The sequence below is a fragment of the Elephantulus edwardii genome, unplaced genomic scaffold (assembly GCF_000299155.1).
Source record: "Elephantulus edwardii isolate Elephantulus edwardi_28Jun2011 unplaced genomic scaffold, EleEdw1.0 scaffold00048, whole genome shotgun sequence".
Lineage (NCBI taxonomy): Eukaryota > Metazoa > Chordata > Mammalia > Macroscelidea > Macroscelididae > Elephantulus > Elephantulus edwardii.
Genome location: NW_006399798.1, coordinates 8759786 through 8783468, shown reverse-complemented (window position 1 = coordinate 8783468; position 23683 = coordinate 8759786). Strand labels below are relative to the sequence as shown.

Sequence of the window (23683 nt, the reverse complement as noted above, 5' to 3'; positions counted from 1 at the left end):
CACTGCTAAGGTAACAAGACTCTGAGAGCTGCTAGGGGTTCCCCGTTGTCAGGAAACAGCAATGTTTTCTACTGAAGCGCAGGTTCTGGAGGAAGAGTAACAATGATTAGGGTAGAGCGTCTAACACGCATTTCCTCTGGATAACAAAAAGGAGCGCCGTCACCTCCTGGTCTGAACCAGACGTGACAGTGGTCCTGTTACAGAGGACAGAATACTTTGACCAGGACGTCTACACACCAAGAGGTAGTCTGGCGGTTAACTTCAGTGCAAGACTGAGCCAAGCTTTCTCTACTGAGGAAAAAAAAACTTAGGTTGTTGGGGTTTTTTTTTCATGGAAACTAAACACTCTTTACTAGTTTATTGAATTAAAAAATTGAAGGTCCTACATTTTAAAAGGCCTTTTTACACAAAGAACCCACTCAAGGTCTGGTAGGTAATCTGGACCTGAACAGAGGAGGGGTTCCGCACACAGATAAGACTCCAGACCAGGACCTCGATAAGAACGTGACAGACCCACCCTCCAAAGAATCCTATAAAAAACTGCCTCAAAGCCCCCTTGAAATTGCAATAGTGCAGCAAAACAACAAGTAAACAACTGCCTGTGAACTTGTTATTTCAAATATAGACTGAAAAGCCAACAGGCATTTTTTTCTTTGCTTTTTTTTGTGCAATTCTTTAAAACAGATCGTAAGTTGCAACATCCACTCTGAACAGCACTGTCCCTTCACAGAAGGCAGGAAGCGGCCGGAACCTCATGTGGGCGGCCGGCCTCGGTGCTGGAGGCTGTGGAAGTGGGCCTCCTTCAGGGTCTGGTTGATGTGGAAGTAAAGGCCTTGGCAGAGCACAGACTGCTCGGGGGCGGGCTGGGGGGTGTTGGGGCTCGAGCCGGCGATGATCTGGTGTAAGCTGGTTTCTGGGCCACTCGCCCGGTCCGGGCTGTTGATGCTGCTGCTGCTGCTGCCGCCACTCTCACTACTGGAAGACTGGAAGGAAAAAGACACGGATCACTACGGGCTGTGTGCCTGGCCGGCAGCTCTGCTGAGGTCTCATCTGTATGCTGTGTTGAGACCCTCAAGGACGGACAAGCTGCAGACGGTGGTTCACAGGGTCCCAACGAGTTTAGTCAACAACACCTAACAACACTTTTAAAATTCTTTTTCCTATTTGTGGAACAGCATTATAAAGATGAGGGCTTCTGAACAAGTTCAGAACAGTTCCCTAACTGCCACTGTAAGCAAGGCCTGGACACAGATTTGGTTGCTATGCAGTGGACCCACAGGCCTTGTTTACGGTGCAGTTACTGAACTGGTTCAAAGAAAACAGTACATGGATCTCAGAAGTTTCATTCTATCCTCACAACAAAAAGTTAAGAGGAGTCCAACCCTATCCCACAACCCAACCCCAACTCAAGTCAACAAATCTAAAATTCCCTTTAATTACACTGTCATTGACATCTCCTCTACCAGCCATCAGTAAGGTACCACATGCAAGATAAATCAGCTGAAGATCACTCAGAAATGGTCAAACAGTGCACTGCCAGCTGCTAGACGTGTACACAGGGTTGAGAAGAGGCCATGGCTGCAGGGGTATCACTGCTGACGTCAGATGGATCCTGGCTGAAAGCATAGAATATCAGAAGAAAGTCTAGTGCTTCACTGATGATGCAGAGGCATTTGGAGCTTAACAAATTATGTCTAACATCGAGAAGAATGGGAATCCGAGAACACTTAATCATGCTCAAGCAAAACCTACACCAAGACCAAGAGGCTGTTGTGCAGACAGAACTAAAGAACACTGCATGGTCTGGAATGTTGCAAAGTGTCTGTCTTCAGGATTGCACCCTTTCTGCAAACCTATTCCATCTGTATGCTGAGCAAACAATTCAAGAAGCTGTTCTTGGACTGTGTTACCAAGACTGGAGGAAACCCCATCAATAACCAGATGACATGACCTTACCTGCTAAAAGTGGGGGGAGGGGAGGGACTTGAAGCACCTGCTGCAGAAAATCAAGACTACAGTCTTCAATAAGGATTACATTTTAACATTATGAAAACAAAACTTTTCCACCACTGGACGGACCAACAGGCAACATCGTGACAGATGGAGAAAAGTCTGAAATTGTCAATGACGTCATCTTACCTGGATCCACAATCAATGTCCCTGGTATCAGCAGTCAGAAGATCAGAGAGTACATTTATTGGGAAAGTCTGCAGTCAGGGACTGAGAATGCTCCAGATTACTAAGGAGCAATGATGTCATTTTGAAGACTAAGGTGTGCCTGATTCAGGCGCACCTGATGAGCTTTTCAATCACTACATACATAAAAGCTGAACAATGGATAAAGAAGACAGAAAGAATTGATGCCTTTGAGCTGTGGTGTTGGACAAGAGCACTGAATATTCCACAGCTCATTATGAACAAACAGATATGTCTTAGAGAAAGCACAGCCAGAATGCTCTTTGGAGACAAAAATAACAAAGCTTCATCTCACATACTTTGGGCACGCTGTCAGGACAGACTATCCCTTGGAAAGATGGAGGGTCCAAGAGAGGAAGACCCTCAATGAGATGGACTGACAGTGATTGCAGCCAGGGCTCAAGTATTTCAGAAATGAGATGGCACATGATAGGACAAGGTTCAGATCTGTTAGTCAGCGGGCCATTAGGAGCTGCTGTCCTTAACTAACAAAAACAACCGTGTGACACCTAGTCATTGCAAGAATTTCACCAAAGAAGTTCTTGTTCTCCAAAATAAAAGTACTACTGGCATGGGGTGGCGAGAAGGAAACGGCTTCTAGCACAAATTCAGACAACGATTTGGGGACCATACCCTGAACATGGACACAGATGGTATTCTGGCAATACAAGGTGCTTGACTGCGGAGGTCTCGGGAGGGACCTGATGTCTTATCTTGTTACCCCTTCTTTGGACTGGCATTCACTGTGGGTTGATGTGCAAACACAGGTCTCTGGTTCTGGGTTGGCTGGCTGGTGGTGGGTTTTTTAAAATGAGCTGACATGACTTGGAAGACGCCACTCTGCACTCTCTGGCGTGAGTCACCATCTCAGAACAGCATTCCTTCCAGAGTGAAGACTGTCCAAAGGGCAGGTGAGGCTAAGGCTTCAATGCAGCCTTACTCTATGAAGTTCACGCCAACGGTCCCCAGTACCTTGATAGGCACTACCTTTTAAGAGTTTCAAAAAAAAAAAAAAGAGTTTCCGTCTCAGGCAGTTCTCAACACAGGAGCATAAACACCGCACTGCACTAGCCTGGAACTCACTTGAGACTGGCTTCAGGTTTTCACTCTGGAAAACGGAAATAAAATGCTTCCCACGTACACTTTAAGAGTGACTTTAAAAAACCCTAGTTCGAGCCTTGTTTTCAACAATGAACATAAATGTGACACCTAAAACCTCAGAGAAAACTATCTTCAGAAAATGCAGCATTACTAAGACTAAGGCCAAAAAGTGTTCTGGTCCCAAAAGTCACTTGGGACTTACTGCACACACCCCACAACCCCCATCCCTTACACATCCTAGTGAGGGCAATCTAGCTTGGTCTCTCCAAGTGAAAACAAAAATACCACAAAATGCCTATAATGTGAAGGCAGGGATGCAGCAGCAATGGCTGGTGCAAAAGCCTGGGGCAAGTGAAAAACAAACCTGTTTGTCCATCAAGCCGCCCCTCACTGTGAGAGGCTGGCCTGCCTGAGGGATGCCCAGTACCTGGTGACCACTCAACACCAGGCAGGTTCCTGCCCTCCACAAGAGATGCACACGCTCGGTCTCTGCCTGGTCTGCCCTCTACGCTGCCCACGTGATTCACGCCTCTGAGACGCCGCTGGAAGGGCAGCTGTGACTTGGGTCTGACTCCACGGTACACAACAACCCACCGTGTAGACGTTAGTAGAAAAATGAATTTGTACCGCTGTTTATAACAAATACAAATTAGAAAAAAATCTAAATGTCTAACAACAGGAAACTGATTAAATGATATCCATTAACAATGAAATTCTAGTCAACAACTAAAAATGACAGAAATGTATTTATACTAAAACGGAAAATCCTGGGTATATGTTTGGCTACTTGAGTGTATTTTTCCTTTTCTTTAATGTTCCAAAGGTTCCAAAAGTGGCCCTTATCAGTCAGAGCTACAAGAAGTAGCTGAAAATCAGGATCTTTTAAAGGGGGAGGAGAAAGTATTTCCTAAAGTTGACTGCTTTCCCTCCGTAGCCTGCTGCCGTGTTTTCACGCAGCACTATCCGCACTCACCCTCTACCACACATGGCGTCCTCCTCCAGGGAGCCGTTCTCAAGAAAACCTGCCCAAAGTCCATGCGAGGGAGAAGGCTGGCCACCTGGCTTCTAGGGGCAGCTCTGCCGCACTTCTTCCACTTGGCCTCTCGCCTTGTGTAGACCGTTCTGCAAATGCCCACACAGCAAGACACCTCCGACGCAGGAACTGCTGGCCCAAAGGCCGTTGCTGCGTTCTCTGCCTCCGCCGCTCTCCTGGTCAAAGGCTGGTGGCCGGAGCTGCGTTCTCTGCCTCCGCCGCTCTCCTGGTCAAAGGCCGGAGCTGCATTCTCTGTCTCCGCTGCTCTCCTGGTCAAAGGCTGGTGGCCGGAGCTGCGTTCCCTGCCTCCGCCGCTCTCCTGGTGTGGAGGACCATCTCAAGGGCTCTGCTCTGGCTCCATCAGCCCTACCTTATGGTGAGGGATCCTTCAGTCCCAGCGTTCTAACGTGATCAGAGCCCTCCTGAACGACGCTCTACTTAGCTTGTGTACGTGAATTAGCAAGAGGTTTCTATTTGATACTCGATGGCCCTTTCACGTTCTCATCTGCAATACCCACTTGTCATGAAAATGCCCTGGTCAGACGTCAGCACTAAAGCTAAGCTGAAAACTCTACGGACAGACCATGAACTTGCTCAAGGCTGCTTTGGAGACCTACGCCCCACTATGGGAGCAAGCCAGACTGTGCTGGCTAAATGCAGAAACCAAAGCATCCTTCAAAGGGCTGCTGTCTGTCCTCTGCTGACTGTGTACCTCACTCACACTGCATGGGCTAACACCTCCAGGGCGTGCTGTGGGCTCCCAGCGTCTTGCTGGTGCTTTGTGGAGCAAAGAAGTACCCAGAGCAGCGACAGAGCCGGCTGTGTCATCAGCTTAAAGGAGGCAACCCCTCATCCTAAATGCTTCCTGACAGTGAGATGGTTTTTAAGTCTCAATCTTGAAGTCAGAGGGACTGGAGACGTGGTTTTTTCGATGCATTTTTTAATTCTGTAGTTCTCTTACCATGATCAGTTTTTCCATTTAAAAAAAAAATTAGAAAAAAGAAAATAAATATAAGGAGCTCTGATGCCTGGTGGGTAAAGAGATGTGCTGCCAACTCAGAAGCTGTGGTTATTGTGAACCGCTGAGCTGGAATGGACCCATACAGCTTGGGGCCTTCGAAGCCTCCAGAGGCAGCAAATCACACGAGAAGAGGTTGCATCCATCTTTCTGAAGAGGAGACTGCTCAGCTTTTTATTTTTCTCCTGTGGAGCAGCTGGTGGATTCGAACTATGTGCCTCTGGGACTGCAGCAAAGCTTCTTACCACTAGGCCACCAAGGGAGTTCAAATCCACCGGCTGCTCTCCTCTGGTGCAATTCTCAGCCTCTGAGAACCGCTGGTGAGGGATGAGCTGTGAGTTCGGACTCGGGTGTGTAACAATGTGTGTAGGGTCTGCTGCTGTTAAATGCTGAGGAGTCAAGCACGATCTCATCTCTCCATGAGCTGCTGTGACACAGGGGCCATGACGGGGGCTCGAGCATGTCAGCGACAGCTCGTGGGACTGGACACAGGGCGCGAGGAGTGACTGTCGCACAGCCCAGAGTAGAGAGCTGCGCACACAGGCAGGGCTGCAGGCTAGTCTGGGCTCGCACGAAATCTCCAGGACATCCTGGGCGCTGCAGGGGCCGGGTTAAGACCCAGAGGAGATCCGCCACAACACAGTGTACTCTGAAACCACCTAGGCTTTTTGGGGTTTTTCCTTAAATACGGACAGTACAGAGACCCACTTCTGGAAACCCTGACCACTATCCAATAGCGTGACCCCTGTGTCCAAGGAGGAACCCTGCAGGGGCTGCTCAGTGTCGTCAAGAAGACGGCAGTGACAACGGGCAGTGACGGGCCTGAGAACAGAGTGGCTCCAGGGAGCAGGCAGGCTAGAGAACACACAGAGAACAGAGGAGTGGGGACCAAGCCCCATCAGGAGAGCTAGTGAGAGACCACACCGCAAATGCTGAGGGGATTATGGAACAGCACAGGGCCCTGAAGACGCCAATCTCCCTCTCAGTCAAAAATACGGATGTTAATCCTGAAGGCACGTGGTTTGAATTCACCAGATGTTCCACTGGAGAAGGAGGGGTAATCTCCTGTGCCAGTCGGATTGGACTTCATGGTGTCTGTGTGTACACACACACACACACACACACACACTCTCTCTCTCTCTGTAACTCAGCATCAGCCCTGAACAGCACTGCTCTGACCTGGGTGGATACACTTATATTGGGGTGTGTTTTCCTGTTACTATTTCAGTGAGTACCAGGGCTCAATCTGCTTAGCAAGCTCCCTCCAGAAATGACCTGTGAGCAGAGGGCTCACACAGATGATCAGGAGAAGCCGCCGCAAAGGGAAAGCCTCACGGTAAGCAGCCAGGGCCAGTTAAAGCCCCAGACACGGGGCAGCTGGGGTTCACTGAGAGCCGTTCTGTCAGGTGAACCACCGAGCCTGGGGAGCAGGAGGCCACATTTGGCAGCAAGGCTTCCGGGGTTCCCGGGGGGCAGGCCTCAAGCAGAGCCCACCCTGAGGTTTCTCCGCGGGAAGGGTTGTGTGGCCAGATGCCGGGAGGGAAAGAAGGAGAAGAGCTCCCAGGACGATGGTGGGGCTGAAGCTTCACAATGCCTGCAGGCAGGAGACATCACCGTGAGGCTAGAGAACATTTCAGGAGAAGGCAGGGCCCAGGATGCACAGGCAGGGCCTGCAGGAACCAGAAATCGGCTGGAGAAGGCAAGACTGACAGTCACAAGAGGGGAAATCGCAACAGCAAAGGCTAGCAAGGAAGGGATGAGCCTGTGAGCCGGCCAGCAAAGCCTGGAGGGGGAAGGGAAGAAGGTCCTGAAGACGAGAAGTCTTCTTGGAGCTCTGGTGGGGTGCAGTGCAGGAAAAGAGAAGGAAGACCCGCACTTCCCTCAGCAGAAAAGAGGGGAGAGATGCACTGCTGGGCGATAAACAGTCACTGAAGTCACTGAAGCGGGAAGAGCGCTGTTAGGTTGTGGGTGTTGAACCAATGCCAGAAACTACTTACTGCTAAATGGGACGCTAAGGTCCTCTGTATACTTCCACCCAAACCACAGTAAGATGTGCAAGAAATAATAAGAGACGCTTTCTTTGCCCTCAACTCTGAAATGATAAGCCAGATGTAAAGAACGCCCGGCTCTGAGCTAGCTATCTGAGCCTGAGTATCATTTCTGTAAGCTGTCAAGTCAGTCTGAGACATGACCTGTTTATACTAACAGAAGAAGTGAGATACCTTGAATGATTGTTTTTACTAGCGGTTTCCAGGAAGCTGTTTAAGTAAGAACAGGAGTCAGTAAGTCTTTTTCCTTCACAGAAAGAGAACTGGAACACACACACACACACACACACAGCTTATTACTATCATCTAGAATTCACACACACACACACAGCTTATTACTATCATCTAGAATTCACACACACACACACACACACAGCTTATTACTATCATCTAGAATTCACACACACACACACACACACAGCTTATTACTATCATCTAGAATTGACACACACACACACAGCTTATTACTATCATCTAGAATTCACACACACACACACAGCTTACTACTATCATCTAGAATTCACACACACACACAGCTTATTACTATCATCTAGAATTGACACACACACACACACACACACAGAGAGCTTATTACTATCATCTAGAATTGTACACTTCTCTTCTTAATCAGAAAGGCAGACTGTGGTGTTAAAACTTTGAAAAATGGCTTTTCTATCCACTGCATTTAGCTTCCACAGTGGGCAAGGCGTGCCCCCTATCTCAGCCACAGACATATGGCTTGGAAATCATCAACAGCTGTGAGACCAATATAAGAGCAAGCTTTCCACACTGTGAAGAGACGGTGGTGAGGTGTACCCTGACAGAACCCTGGAGATGGGAGCCAGAGTTAACAGGTTTTGCTTCTGGATGACTGAAGAGCTGACTTGTGACCACTGAGACAAAAGCTTGCTGGATGATTAAGGATCTGAACCTAGACTTTAACTTGCTGACTGAGAAGCTATCTAAACTGACTGAGCAATCTGTCTTGCTTTTGAGTCTGGCTTGGGACTTCTGGAGAGGGTGAAACCAAGCAGTTCCTTGGAAGCAAGGATTCTGAAGCTCTGTCTGACATACTTTAGCATGTTGCAAGGAGGGACGAGTCCTTGGAGAGGGACATCATGCATGGAAGGGTAGAGAAGACCCTGGATGAGATGGACTGATTCAGTGACTGGGATAACGAGGGCAGGTTGGGAAGAGACGATGACATTGGCTCAGGATAGAGCAGGGTTCAGAGCTGCTGTACACAGGCTCACTATGAGTCAGAGTCGGTTCGATGACACATCACAACAACACAAACAACCTATAAATAATATTGGTAAGACCTTAAGATCCCACCTAAAGTAAATGACTCAGGTAAAGCTAACTTCTAAATAAGCAAAAATTCAAAGAATGTCAGTAGCAACTTTTCTTTGTCCGTAAACTCGGTGTCCCTTGCAAGATGAAGATGCTATGCTGCATTTTAGGTTTCTTTCTCACTAAAACCATTATGTCATCTTCCTTAACTTTCAACAAATAAAAATAATATTTATATACACAGAGAACAGTGTGTGTACATGTATTTCCAACACGCAGTTTCATTCTGGAACTGCTAGGGGCTGGGGGTGCCGTGAACTGATGCAAAGTAAGAGTGAGCTGTCAGAAACCCTACTACAGGACAACTCTTGAGTTAGACACGACAACTCCAAGTAACACACGCCACCCCGATTCTCCTGAACACGCAGCAGGGCGTCAGTGGTCCCTCGACTCCAGGGAGGAACCACCAGCCTGTCAAGTCAGGTCATGGTGCCATTCATGCTGTGCTGAGTGTCTAACATTATTACATTTGGCTTACATTTCCTTATAGGTATGCTTCTGAGCAGTCCTACTGGCACAGGGTTTAAAGAATTCAGCTGCTAACCAAAAGGTCAGCAGTTCAAACCCACCAGCTGCTGGGCCGTCTGCTCACCTGCTCCCATAAAGGTCTACGTCTCTGTCCTCCAGGGCTGGTTGGTCTCAGTAAGACGATTTGATGCCAGTGCCTCTGTCCTGGAACCATGTCTCCAGAGCAGAAATACAATGCAAGTGCCAGTGATGATCAAAGAAAAGTCATCATAAATGGAAATAGCAATGCAGTCAAGAGAAGTGCAATACCTCTGGCTGCTGGACAAGAGCCAGTCAGTCAATGAAGAACAATGTTAAATGCTAAAGCAAGAAGAACGGCCACATGGCAGGCTCCGCCTGATGCAAGCTACAATGACAATGAAATAAAGCACTGGTTTCCTTACTGAAGTGGAAAAGCTATTGACAAGCCGGTAGGACAATCAAAATCAGTGTAATATGCTTATCAGCGTGACTCCCAAGGCTCAAAGGCTCTTCAACAGGTGCAAGTGCAGCAAGTGAAGGTGACCGTGATGAAGGGACTGCTGGGGGTGATGCGTTCAACGCTTTCCAAGTGCAGGCAAATGTACACAACAGTAAAGTGCAAGGTGAAGCCACAGGGAGGGCCAACCAGCATCTCCTGGAATCTTGGGGAAACTAACACCAAGGAGCTTATTTGCCAGACGGGAGTGAAATGAGTCAAAGGATCTAACATCTTCAAAGAGACAGAGAATGCATCAGGGCACAAGGCCAAGCTCAGGGGTGACACAGGGGATTTAAGTTCCAGTCATTGCTCAGGAGTGGAACGGGGCTGGGGTGGGGGGTGTGGTGGTGTGGAGAATTCACGTTCTAGTCATTACTCAGGGTTGACATGGGGGATTTCAAGCTCAAGCCTTTGCCGGTGCTTCACTCCCTACGACCAAGGGTCACTTCAGGATCAGGCTTGATGATCACTCTGTCATCAGGCGAGTCTTAACCTGGGAGGCAAGCTCAGAGCCTGAGTTCCAAGGCCCATCTCTGAGGACTGGGGCTTGAACCCTGTCTTCCTGCTGCTGAGCACCACTGTTTGGCCAAGAAGACTCACGATTCTCCACGCGCTTGACAACACTGGGAGACGTCAAGCCCTTCAGATGACCTTCACCCCAAGAGACCCTCTAGTGTGTTTTCAGAGGCTGTAAACTGCACAGAAGGAGGGCTACTTCTCTTTTCCCCTCAGAGCAGCTGATGGAGTCGAAGAGCCTTCCTATGGGCTGGCAGCGCAACTCCTTACCCACAACGCTAACACCAACGTGTGACCAAGCAATGTTAGTAAGGTCCCTAAGTACCTGTTGTAATTCACTTGCACGTTCATTCGACCGACAGGCTCAGGAACGAAGGGCCTGCCCTCATCCAGAGACCCTGCACCACAAACACTTTAAGGACCGACAAAGGAAACAAGCCCGTTTAATGCCCACACATACGCCCCAGCTACAAATGAGACAAACTTTTCAAAGGACTGTAACTTTGTTTTGTACTGACCTTTTACAAAGTTAATTTCCAAAATTAATTTGCTGCAAGGTTTTAAATACACAACCTTAACTAAGAATTTTCACCCAAAACAAAAGCTTGCCAAAGCAGTTCTGTCTCATAGTACTGTATCAACCATCTACTGGAAGATTAATGATGAGACTAGGCAAAACCAAAAAGCCTTAGAAACATCTCTTATACATTGTTGGTGGGATTATAAAATGGTACAACCATTCTGAAAGGCAGTTTGGCGCTTCCTCAAAAAGCTGAACACAGAAATTCCATATGACCCAGCTATTCCACTACTTGGAATATACTCAGAATGAGAATTGAGGCACAGAGATTTGTACACCAATGTTCACAGCAGCATTATTCACCATCGCAAGAACATGGAAACAACCCAAATGTCCAACCACAAACGAATGGATTAAGAAATTATGGTACATTCACACAATGGAATATTATGTAGCAAGCAGGAGCAGTAACTTTGTAAATTATTACCTACCTTGGGAGGAACTGGAGAGCATTATGCTAAGTGGACAAACTCAGTCCCACAAAGATAAATAATGTATAAAACCGTTATTGTAGAATGAGTATAAGGATTCAGGAGGGGTGGGAGAGGCTGGAAGCAGAGGGATGTGGATGTGCAGGAGGAGGGGGGATTAATTATTAGGTTGTATAATTTGATGGGTGGGGAGGTTGAGGGAAACAAAGAATTTGTTTGAATTTGTATTCCAGTTTTGTAAATAAACTAGTAGGAAAATAATTCTTCTAAAAATGATGTTAAATATCGTAATTATAATCTAAATTCACATAAAACTAAAAATCCCCTGACAGATTCTTCTAATCCGCTGCAAAGTATGGATTTCTAGAATAATGAATTTAAAGATACAGAGATTCTTCTATTTTTGCTCTCCCCTCAGCTCTAATTCTGCTCCTGCAGCCATTCCACTGCCCCGAGCATACTGGGCAAGCCGTGTTTATGTCCACATTGTCCCACTATTTGCTGTTACCTCATCAAACCAAACAGAAGCATTGTCACTAAGTCGACTCCAATTCAAAAGCCATACTCCATCAGGATTCCAAGGCTCCAAGTTTTTACAGAGCAGCTGGTGGATTGGAACCACTGACCTACTGTGTGCAAAATGTAAAGTACCATGCCTCCACAGCCCCTTGTTCAAAGGAGAAGAAAAAGAAAAGCAAACCACCTTGGATCTCTGTATTTTAAATACAAGGCTTTATACACACAGCAGCATTCTTATAAGGCTTTTACGTATATACCAGGAGCAATATAAACTACTAAAACCATTTAGAGATAAAGAAAAGTTGAAAGCAAACAGTATTGATCCTCCTATCTGGAAACATTTTCTTCACTACTGGACCAACAGGCAACATCATGACAGATGGAGAAAAGACTGAAGTTGTCAATTTCCAAAGACGTGCTGCATTGGCAAAATCTGCTGTCAAGGACCTCTCCAAAATGCTAAAAACCAATGATGTGAATTTAAAAATTAAGTTTAGCCAGATTCAAACCCCTGTCTTTTCAATTACTTCCTGTGCGTCTTAATGCTTGACAAGGAAAAGGATGACAGAATAATAAACAACGCCTTTGAATGGTGATGTTGCAGAAGATTACCAAACATCCCAGGGACTCCAGAGAACAAGTCGAGATGCAACCAAGGTGCCCCTCAGAGGCAAGGATGGTGAATGTGAAACTTCTTCCTCTCAAATAATCTGAGCACGTTTTCAGAAAGGGCCAGCCCTTAGACACAGACATCATGTTGGGAAAGGTGGACGGTCAGTTGAGGAAGACCCTCGACAAGACGGACAGACACAGTGGCTGCCGCAGTGGGCTGGAGCCTGGTGGAGATGAGGGTGGTGAAGGGCAGGGCAGGATTTCAATCTGTTGGTCACAGGGTTGCTGTGAGTCACAGTGAACGCGACAGCACCTGACAGCAAACTTGGAGAGAAGGTATTTTTGTTAATGCTATCTGCTTGTGGTGTTTCTGTTACAGCAGAGATAGAGGAACATTTTATCGTTTTCTCCCACCACTGCCATCAGCTGCACACGCAATGAGATGCATCTATCCCACCATCAAGCTCTGGGGTTCACCTCCTCCTCGGTCTCATCCTCTGCAACCCTGTACGAGTGACTTATCTTTCTTTGACTCTATTTTCCCATCTGGAAAGTGAATAGAGTATTTCTGACTAAGACAAACATGCTAATAGAAGAAAACAGGAAGCATTTACTGATGAAGCTTTGGTACGGATTACAACTCAATGTAATAAAAAGAAAGTCTCCTAAAAGTATCAGTAGGCACCAGCACAATAAAGGAGAAAAGGCATTTCATTTACTTGGATCCATAACCACCACCCATGGAAGCAGCGGTCAGGAAATCAAATGACACACTGCAATGGCCACATCCGCTGGCAAGGACCTTTTCAAAGCACTAACGAAGGAGGATATCACTTTAAAGACTAAGGTGAGCCTGAGTCAAAGCATAAAAAAAAGAGGTATTTTCAGAGGGCGGCGAGGGAAGAAAAACAAACAAACAAAAAAAACCCAGGTATTTTCATTGCTTCATATACAAGTCAAAGTTGGACAACGAATAAGGAAAATCGAACAACTATTGATTTCTCTGAATTGTGATGTTGGCAAAGATTGTGAAATATACTATGAACTGCAAAGGACAAAGAAATCTGAACTGAGAGCTAATGTGTTCCTGACAAAGGAGGGTGAGACGTCCAAACGATTAATCTCTTTTTCAAATCAGTCTCAGGGAAAATTATCTTGCTGGCCCAAGCACTGAACTGAGACACATTTCACTAAGATATGACTGTTTTATGATAGAAACAAGACATCACACCACACTGCCATCAAGTCAGAACCGACTCACAGCTGACCCTCCCGGGGTTTTCATGGTTGGACATCGTTTGGGAGGAGACAGGCCCCTCTCTCTCCCGAGGAGCAGCTGGCAGATTCAAACCACCAGCCTCTGAGCTGGCAGTGCAACTCTTTATCCATTAGGCCACCAGAGCTTAATGGTTAAAGGAAGTAGTAACTCATTAGCAATGAGGCATTTTCTTACCCTTTTATATTCGATGATCAAAATCAGAAACCAGAGCCCCTGGACTTTTGTATGTGCCATAAACACAACAATTTGTCTCTGTAGTGACAGCTTAGTGATGGCCTAGTGGTTAAGCTTGGCCTCTGTAACTGAAAGGTTATTGGTTTGAACCCACACGCGACTCTATGAGTGAAAGGTGACTTCCGTGAGGATTTAGAGCCTTGGAAACCCTATGGTCAGTTCTTCTTTGTCCTACAAGTCCCTCCCATCAGGACGAGTCAGAATCCATGGCGGGCAGAGAGTCACTCTCCATTTTAAAGACCGTGCCCTGCCTTTGATGTCTCCAGCTCCTGTTTCTCATTATTCGTTAATACATCACCAGGGAGGCAAATGCCAGCACGAGGGACTCGCTGGGCACAGCGCTGGTTCATGTTCAGTGAGCGAGGCGGAAATGAATGGTTGTAACATCCTGTGAGGTGATTACAACAAGAGCCAAAAATGCCCTTCCATTGACAAACAAGGAACTCATGAAATATTATTCAAAATGGGTGACTCTGAAGGACATTATGCTGAGTGACATTAAGCTCAGTCAACAAAAGGACAAATACTGCATGGTGGCACTGACGTAAAATGGCACTGACATTGGGGTTCAGGGGAGACTGAGAAAGATGGGATAAATTATGTATACTGCATTGAAACAAATGAGGGAGAGGACTGTTCAAAAGGTATATATGATTAGGTATTATTGTCATGACAGGAGTCCAGAAGGAAGGCTGCACAGTGGAGTGGACTTGAGGGAGGGATTGTATTAACAATGAAAGAATTTTTCCTTTATTTCTCAAAGAGAAGAACAAACTGGAGGGCTGGGCAGGGAGAAAAGTGCAACAATGAATGAATGGAAATCCAAAATCTCTGTAAACTGTCATTAAAATTAATAATAATAATAAAAACATAAAAAAAACCAAAAATGCCCTTCCGTTATAACCAGGAGAATCTGGTCCATCCTCCACATGAATGATGACAGGCGCTCAAAAGCTAACTCTCTGGACAAGTAAGAACAAGACACACGAGCCAAGAGTCTCAGCAACAACAAACTGCTTCCTTGACGCGACTGCAGATTTTAGAGCATGAAGGTTATTTCCTATGAAGGGCAGTTAAGAACACTACACCCTGATACTAAGTCTTAATCAAAGAGATCTGAACATCCTAACTGTTCATCTAAAAATTAAATGGTAACTATGGCTACAGGGGAAAAAGTTTACCAGAGTGAGGCCTAGATAGCTTTGATTTTACATAGAAGGATTTACACAGAATTGATGCCTTTGAGCAGTGGTGCTGGATAAGAGTGTTGAATATACCATGGACTGCTAAGAGAACAAACAGGTTCGTCCTAGAGAGGGTGAGACCATATTGCTCCTTGGAAGCAAGGATTCTGAAGCTTCCTCTGACATACTATGGGCATGTTGTAAAAAGGGACCAGTCCTTGGAGAGGGACGTCATGCTTGGGAGGGTACAGGGACAGTGCAGGAGAGGAAGACCCTCGAAGAGATGGATTGATTCAGTGACTGGGGTAATGGGGGTGGGTGTGTCAGAGACAGTAAGATTGGCACAGGACAGAGCAGAGTTTAGGGCTGTTGTAAACAGGTTCGCTGTGAGTCGCAGTTGTTGACAGTAACAACAATACGAACAACTGACTGCATACTGTATCTTGTTGTTGTGTACTATAGAGTCGGAGGGATCCACAGGGTTTTCAGAGGCAGGTAATCACCCGGGAGGAGATTCCCCTCCATCAGGTGCTCTGCAGGAGATGGGCCTGCGACTCCTAGCGACCCGATGTACAATAGCTCTGCACGCTGCCCTGTCCTGAGCCAATCTCATTGAATCCCACAGACCTAATCTCATTTCTCTAGTCACTGAATGATCCATCTCATCCTAGGTCTTCCTCTCCTGTGCTGTCTCTCCATCTTTCCAAGCATAATGTCCTTCTCCAAGGACCAGTCCCTCCCAGCCACCCTCCACGAAGCTGCTTGGTTATGTTTATTTTATTCGTGTGTGTGTGTGGGGGGGGACCAAACTCAAAACAACAAAAACCCAACAGAAGAAGAGGGTGGCAAGATCTGAAAAGGGGTGATGGGAGAACTACGGAAACTCAAGCCCTGGCAGGAAGGATCCCTACCTGCAGCTGCTGAATGCTCCTGAAGGAAGGCTGCCTGGGCCGGAACTGCCCACTTTCACCCCTAGGGGAAGTTCTGCGTTTCTGGTAAGGACTTGGCTAGAGGGCAAATCCTCCTCTCAACTACAGTAAAAGCTGTGTGGGCTGCGCAGGGGTAGGGGCAGGCAGCACTGCTCCTCAGTCACTACGGGGCTCGAGAATCTTGTCATGGAGGCAATTCTCTGGAAAGAGGGTCTCGAGAGGCCTGGCCTTTTCACTAAGGCTAAGGGTTACAACCCCAGGTGTGCCACTTAACAGCAATATTCCATCAAGGCCGGCTGCTTTTCTCACAACAGCCTCCTGAATTAATGGGAAAATTCCCTCTCATATGTCCTCTAACGTACTTTCTAGACAACAACAAAAAAATGATGAAAGGAAATTTGGGGAGTCCTTGATAGCGCCCCATCCCCACTCCACACAGTGAAAACACTTATGTGCTTCCGTAAGAAACACATACAGTCTTCATACTTAAGACATTCCGTGTAGTTGTTCAGTGAAAAGATACTCAAAGCAACAAAACATATTCGGGCTTACGTAGAATTGACCGACTTTAACTATTAAAGAAGCTGACTTCTGACACACAAATGAGGTGCACCTAAGGTTTTTCGAAGGCTGGTGGCTCTTAGAGGTCTGTAGGTAGCTGTGGTGCTAACCCAAAGGTGACACCGCTCCACAGGTTCAAATCCACAAGCAGCTCCATGGGAGAAACCGGGGCTTCTCCTCCCGTGTCACCTCCAGCCTCTGAACGCCCGGCAGAGGGCCTGAGTCAGCCCATCTCCACGGCACCGGCCTGGCCGGCTTTTTGTGGTGCCATGGTTAAGTATTTTGTTTTAAACCTCCAGCTGCTCCCTGGAAGATGAGGCTGGCTGCTTCTGGAAAGGCTGTTGCACAAAGATTGTTGTCAAGTGTCTAGGAAACCCCACAGGGGAGGTGAACTCGGCCCTGTCGCGTCGCTGTGGGCAGGAACTGACTCAACACAACAGGTATGGAGTGGTGTCACACACAGCTATGTGCCGACACCTACGTTTTCACGGTGAGAGTAAAGTGATCGTTGCCTGGAAGGGACCATGACTGGGGAGGGAGGATATAAGGTAAAAATTACTGCCAATTGTGTCAATCCCTTTTAAATCATTCTTTGGGCCAATTTGTTTTTGCTGCACGGATGGAATCACTGCACTTGGACAACACACGAACCAGAACCACAGGCCCCACCTCTGTGTCCCAGGAATCTTGGAAGGCAGGGTTCCGGCTACTCCTCTTGGTCTGCGGAGGGAGGTGGTTGTCCTCGTCATTCCCATTCCTTCTCCTTTTTCTGAAATCAAGTCACAGGACAAAAAAAAAAAAAAAAGAGATGTAACACCTGCTCTGTGAACAGACTGTAAAACACGTCCTAGTATAAAGGTGCACCCTTGGCTGAGCAAACAATTCACCGCACGGGGTCAGAAGAGCATAACCAGCTGGAGAACAGGCGGCCCTGGAACAGCACAGCGTCAGGGGCCTGAGAAGTGCAGGTTCACGGCCAGGCAGGTTCTGGGAGTCCGAGAGCACCCTGAAACTCAGGCCTTGCTGCTCCCTCACCCGGCCAGTTCCCCAGGCCCCCTTGGCCCTGAGGGGAGAGCTGTGGGCCCCCACAAGGGCACGAGCAGCCTCGGATGCTGATTCATCCCAACACTCACAGCACCTGAGCTCCTGCAACAGCAAGAGGAAGAAAAGTCAGGTGTGTGTGTGTGTGTGTGTACATGGGCCCCAGCCGCCGCCATGCTGCTCACCGGCCCACCCTGCTCTATCAGGAGCCCTGACAAGGGGGCTATCAAACACCAACCAGAAACGGGCTTCTTAAAAGCATCCTGACAATTTTCACTGTTCCTGGGACTAAAGAAAGCACGATGGGGTTAATGACTAAGCTCTCGGATCACTTGCCCTGAAATTACACTGGCCACCCTAACCCCTTCCTGATGCTACCATGTAGGGAAGGTGTGGCTGCCTTTGCCTAATTACCCTTCAAGTTCTTGTAAAAACCGTGCTACCAGGTACTATCATCAGATATTTTCCCCCAGTGGCCTCTGGCTTCCCTCTCCCAGATTATCCCTCAATTATCAGTCAACAGAAGGGCCCTGCCCACCAATGAAATCACCCAAGTGGACAATCACTGGGAAGGCCCTTTTTTTTGGCCGCATTACCCAGTAACCCTTGCTGCCCAAGCTCGCATTAGGACCTCACAGTTAATTACTTTGAGAGTCCAGCCTAAGTTAATTAAAATTTCCACCTTAACAGAAAACCCACAGACTTTTCTCAAAGGAGTCCTAGTGGCCAGGCAGTTGAACTGTCACCTGATAGCGGAAAGCTAAAGAGTTCAAACCCCCAAGCCCCTCCGCGGGAGAGAGAGAAGACAATCTACTCCTGTGAGGATCTCCCTACACCTTGGAAACTCTATACATATATATATGTAAATCAAGTGCTGTCGGAAGGACTGGCGAGAGGTGCTATTTTAAAACAAACTACCTAGAAGCACACCATGGGGTTAGTTAAGTCTAAATTATTACAAGAAAGTGAAATAGTCAGTTGTTTATTTGCACTAGCCAGCCGCCTGTGGCCAGCGGCCGCGGTACTAGCCTGCCTGGCAGAAGATGCTGCAGAAGGCTGGCCTGGACAGCACTGGCGACGCGCCCCCAGCACGGCCATTACCTAATAAGATGAAAACTCCCAGAGGGTCCTATTTCTGTAGCGAGGGCGCAGAAGTGGGGGGAAGCAGCAGCTGAAGGTGGTCAGCACCTCCCAGTTACGGTGCACGAGGAGCAGAACAGCCTAAGGAACAGGCCCTTAATGGGTCTGGATATTAGACAAACTCTAAAAACTAAAGGGTTTGGCACCAATTCCCTGCACTCACGCATTCTGATGAAGTCCTGTGATAACTCTGGTTTAAACGTGGCCATATTTGGGGGGAGGCGTTTGCTTGTGATCAAGTTTTAATCAACATGTACTGGCCTATGCTGTTTACTTCACTCTAAAACGCAGTCAGCTGGTTTTCAAATAAGATTGTCATTTCTGCTCCCTGCTTTCTCCCCAGGGATGCAATTGTACCTAAACATTATTTCCAGGTTGTAGGAGGTTAAAGCCTAGCTGGCGACGGAGTTCTAGTCATCACTAAACGGGCGTCTGTAGGAATCGGGGTACTGTTAGAGGGCGTCCCGGCAGGGGCACACACTCCAGGAAGAAGGTGAGGTGCAGGCCTGTGCCCTCCTCTACCTCCACGAGGGGGGATCACTACCAGCCCAAGGCTGGCTACTGAGGAGGCCACACACGACCCCACCCTCCCACTTTCTCACCAGTTCTCCCACCAGCTGCCCCTCACGGCCCTCACTACTTCCCTGGTTCCATGACTCTGCAATGGCCACACAGAACAGACTAGATTCACAGGGAGGGGTTTATTAGCAAGTGACAGGTTACTGTACAATTCAGGATCAATCAGAGTCTGGTCGCCCAGCCCTCTCTGAGCTGTGGTGGGAAGTGCCTGGAGGGCACGCCAACTCCACTAGAGAGCTCAGCCCAAAGGCGATCGGTGGGCTCACTCTGTGGGCCACCCGCACTCTTAACAGGCATGCCCTGTGGACCACCCATCTCTCAAAGGTCCTGCTGTGGTCACTGCTCTGCCGCTGTTTCTCACAGTCCCTGGCTTTAGAGTTCTGTCTCCAGGGCCCAGGAGGTTCCGAGCACAGGGATCCCTGGGTCTAAAGGACCAACTCTGCTTCCATCTCTTCTTTATGATGGCAAGGCCCCTCCTGTCCGTCTCCCAGACGGCTCATTTAAAACTCAGCAGGAGAGTAAAATGGAACGATCCCTGATTAGGATCATACACACCTTATATGCACTGTCCCAGCCCCCAAGGGTATTATGCACCTTATCTACTACACTGCTCCCAAGCTGTCCATTCCCTTGTTGGGCCTCGTCGTGCCCTATCACCTGGAAGTGACCAGCTTGTGGCAGGACAGCCAGGAAATTCATCACACCACACCTGCTCAAGGAGACATTCACCCAACAGTGGTACACTGGCCACAAAATTGTTATTTTATCCTGTACCAAATGCTGTATTCTCGGCTGCTGGGTCAAGCTAAGCAAACCTAAAATCCATCTTCTTCTTTTATGTCGGGAGACATTTTTTTTGGTTTTTTGTTTGTTTGTTTGTTTTTAGTAACCACAACATCAATGTCAAGGCTGTTAAAACCAGGCTAGGTGTTACCGAGTCAGTTCTAACTCATGGTGACACCCTGTGTGTCAGAGTAACACAGTCCCCTAAATGGTCCTCAGCGGATGATTTTTCAGAAGTAGATGCCAGGCCTTTCTTCCAAGGCACCTGTGGGTAAATGGGATCTGCCAGCTCATTGCCAGCTGCAGGATAATTTGCTAACTATCTGTGCTACCTGTATCAAGGAGGTAAAGTACATGTTTAAAAAAAAAAAAAAAAAGTAAAAAAATGAGGGTCTAGTTTTGAGGATTTTCATTAACCTTAGGGAAAGTAACATGAAATGTCCCTACTTCATAAGCAGAGTCCATCTCTTAGTGCTGGAGAAGCTGCTCCTTGGATTGATGGTGGCCCTTTCCTTTGGAGAGAACTGGCTTGAGAATGCACACTGCCTAGTCTTCCTTCTCCTATTCCTAGGCTCGGTAGATCCCGTCCGTGAGATAGTCTTCCTTTAAAATACTGTTAATAATTGGCAAGATTACAGCTTCAGCGTCCACCCAACTGGTACAATCAGTCAGATCACAGCTTTGGACATTAAAGCCACAGACCATGCTCGAGTTTCAGGAGACACCTCATACTTGACTAGGCATTTTCTCCAGCCATCAAGTTACAGAGTGCTTAACACCTGTTACTTCTACGGAGGGCTTATTTCATCACTTTCCATAATTGCATTTCTCGCTAATCTTCCCATCATCTCCTGAGTGTATAAGAAATCTGATGTAAACTCGGGAGGTGGGGGGGGGAGCTTCCAAACTTTCTTTTTTAAGTAGCAAAACACTTCTTACTAAAAACAACAAAGTAACTCAGTTTATATAAAGACGAAGATAGGATCTGCACACGCTCAGCATTCTGTGGCCACCTCAAAAGATCGGGGCAACTTGGGTACCCACGATTTTACACCATGCCTTCCTCTGGGAAGTGAAGTGACCTGCAGAGACTTTGGACAGCCAGAGCTAGGCGGGCAGATCCACTGTACCCACCGCACTGGGAGAAAGGGGAGGTAAAGGAGGCCTTGTCCAAATCAAACCACCCCTTTCATCTCAAGAAACGACCAGCAAAAAGACGCTCAATTATGTGTGCTTGACAAGGGAAACATGCCACCAATATAAACACACTGACTTTTCTTGTACAGTTTGGGGTAAAGGGATCTGTTTTGGGGTAGAAAATATTTAAGGCTTTCCCCTCACACACATTTTAAAAAAAAAGCATGAGAAGTACAAATCAGACTTAGGTAGAACCAAGATATGGAGCTCAATCAGGGCTTACTCTTAAAGATCCTGTCCCTCAACCCTGCACCATGTGGGTAGCTGGCCTTTAGTGTCTACTTCTGACCCAAGCAGAGGCTTGAGGCTCCTCTGATCGCTATGGCAACACGCACCCTCAGGGAGCCTCTGGAATCTCTTATCTCAGGGTCCACAGCAGGGACCAACGAAAGTTGACCAATTGCATTCAGGGTCAATAAACCACAGAGCCTCTGTGACCTACGTGACAACCTCACTCCTCTAAGTCTTACTGGAACTATTAGGGATTAAAGCAACAGAGCGCTGAACCTGGAGGGTCACTGGGCAATCCACTGACCCCTCTCAGAACTCTCTCCCCACCCAGAAAACCAAAGGGTTGGGCTGATTGCTAAGTGTTCGAATTTCCTAAGGAGGTTTGTGTTCTGGTTTTTGTTTTGGTTTCTTTTCTGCATTCAAAATTAGGCCGATCCTCATCCTTCTGGGGTACCTGACCCCAACTTTCTCCTGTCTACTTTCTTGCAGAGGAAAATGGGGCGGGATGGTGGTTGTGTGTGTGATGTGGACTACAGCAAAGAAACCCTAGCCTACCCTGGCCTCTACTCAGTGCCTGTCAAGCAGGAGAAACTGCTAGGCCAGGTTCAGTGCTAGGGCGCTGCATCCAGGGAGATGGGGGCTCCCGCCCCCCCCCAGAGCAAACGGCTGGGAGGCCGGACAGTTTAGAATCCCGCCTGTCCTGAGTGTCAGACTCCCCAGCGAGCTGTGGTCACTAGCCCATGGGGCTGGGGTCACTAGTGGCCCATCGGCGCTCCCAGCTTCCGGGGCACGAGTCCGTGGGGGCTCCCCAAACCTTCCCTGCTGCAGGATGAACCCCGATCCTTTCTTGCTGACCTTGGGGAGGCGCCAGCTCCCCGCCCTGTCCCCTCCCCGGCGCCCCAAAAGGCTCCTCCACCGAGATTCCGCCCATCCCCCCCCCCCCGCCTCAATTTAGGGCAGAAAAGGCATCCGGAGGGTCACTCACTCTCTTCCACGGACGATCAGACCGGGTGCCAGCTGCGAACACCAAGGGGGGAAGAAATGCGGAGGGGGACGAGCCGGACTCCGGAGAGTCACTTCCCCGCTGGCCACGGGGGCCAGGTGTGCGGCCACTCGCGCATCCCTCTCCCCTCCTCCACTGGACTGCAGAGCCCCCCACACGGACAGCAGCCGCATCCAGGCCAGCTCGGACCTCCGCTCCGCGCGCCCCATCGGCTCCATCCCACCCCCGATCACCGCAGGAGAAGCTAGAAGGCAGGGGTCCCGGGCTCACCTGGGGCGGAGGCGCTCGCTCATGGTAATCGGCAGAGGGGAGCGCCGCGGCGCCGCTTCGTGCAAGGAGGGAACAGAGGCCGGCGTGCTCCGGCAGCCGCCACGCCCACCCCCTCGGGCCTTGCCTCTAGCCGCCGCTCGGGTGGATGCAGCCGGCGCAGAGTACCCCTCGGCCGGACCCGTACCCCCGCTACTTCCGGCGTCTCCTCCGCGCCCCCCCATGTCGCAGCCACCGTGGTCCCGCCCTCTCGCGCCTGCGCACTAGCGCGCGCCCGCAGGCGCCGCGCGCTGGCCCCGCCCACCGGAAGTTGCGACGCGGGGAGGGTGGAAGAGGCGGAGCATCCGGGAGCCGCTGGAGAATGGGCCTCCTGAGGGCTGGCCCCGACTTTCGCCTGTGCATAATTAAGGTGAGTCGGATGCAAGTCGAGCCAAGGCTTGGTGACATCTGATTATGACGTCAGCACAGATCACAAAGATGTGTGAAGCGAGGCCTTGTGAGGTCAGACTAGAGCGGAGCGCGGTCAGGCAGTTGCAGAGACAGCCTGCTGCGGGGTCCTGGGACGGAGAGAGGTGGGGGGGAAGGGGTCCGCGAGGCTGTTCGGAGGGGGCTGCCTGGGCTTTTAAACCTTGAGGTTACCAGCTCCGGAGTTGGGTGCAGAGGAGATCTGGGGGAGCCTGTCCTGCAGCAAGTGAGAAGAGATCAGATCGGGTCCTGGGACCAAGCCGCGGGGGTGCCCGGCGGTGTCCGACCACCCCCGCCGGGAGCAGCCGCACAGCTGTCATAGAAAGTGAGGGACCAGGGAGGGCACGCAGGGTCATTGCGGCGGGAGGAGGGAGATCCGGGTGGAGATGGAAGGA

General features: G+C 48.8%; 1 protein-coding gene across 1 annotated transcript; it reads right to left on the bottom strand.

Moving 5' to 3' along the window:
- Window positions 1-752: 752 nt before the first annotated feature.
- Window positions 753-23047, bottom strand: FAM104A (family with sequence similarity 104, member A). The gene is made up of 3 exons (XM_006886239.1): window positions 22827-23047; window positions 17252-17351; window positions 753-983 (listed from the first exon to the last, which is right to left on the bottom strand). The coding sequence occupies exons 1-3, from the start codon at window positions 23045-23047 to the stop codon at window positions 753-755; spliced, it is 552 nt and encodes a 183-aa protein (XP_006886301.1).
- Between the last annotated feature and the right edge of the window lie 636 nt (window positions 23048-23683).

What these genes read in the sequence shown, in the direction of transcription:
- FAM104A (XM_006886239.1), bottom strand. Translation starts at nt 23,047, where the DNA reads ATGGGGGGGCGCGGAGGAGACGCCGGAAGTAGCGGGGGTACGGGTCCG. An exon ending in AGCGAGCGCCTCCGCCCCAG is followed by an intron (nt 17,352 to 22,826) that starts GTGAGCCCGGGA and finishes ACTTGATTTCAG; the next exon opens with AAAAAGGAGAAGGAATGGGA. An exon ending in AAGATTCCTGGGACACAGAG is followed by an intron (nt 984 to 17,251) that starts GTGGGGCCTGTG and finishes TTTTCCTTCCAG; the next exon opens with TCTTCCAGTAGTGAGAGTGG.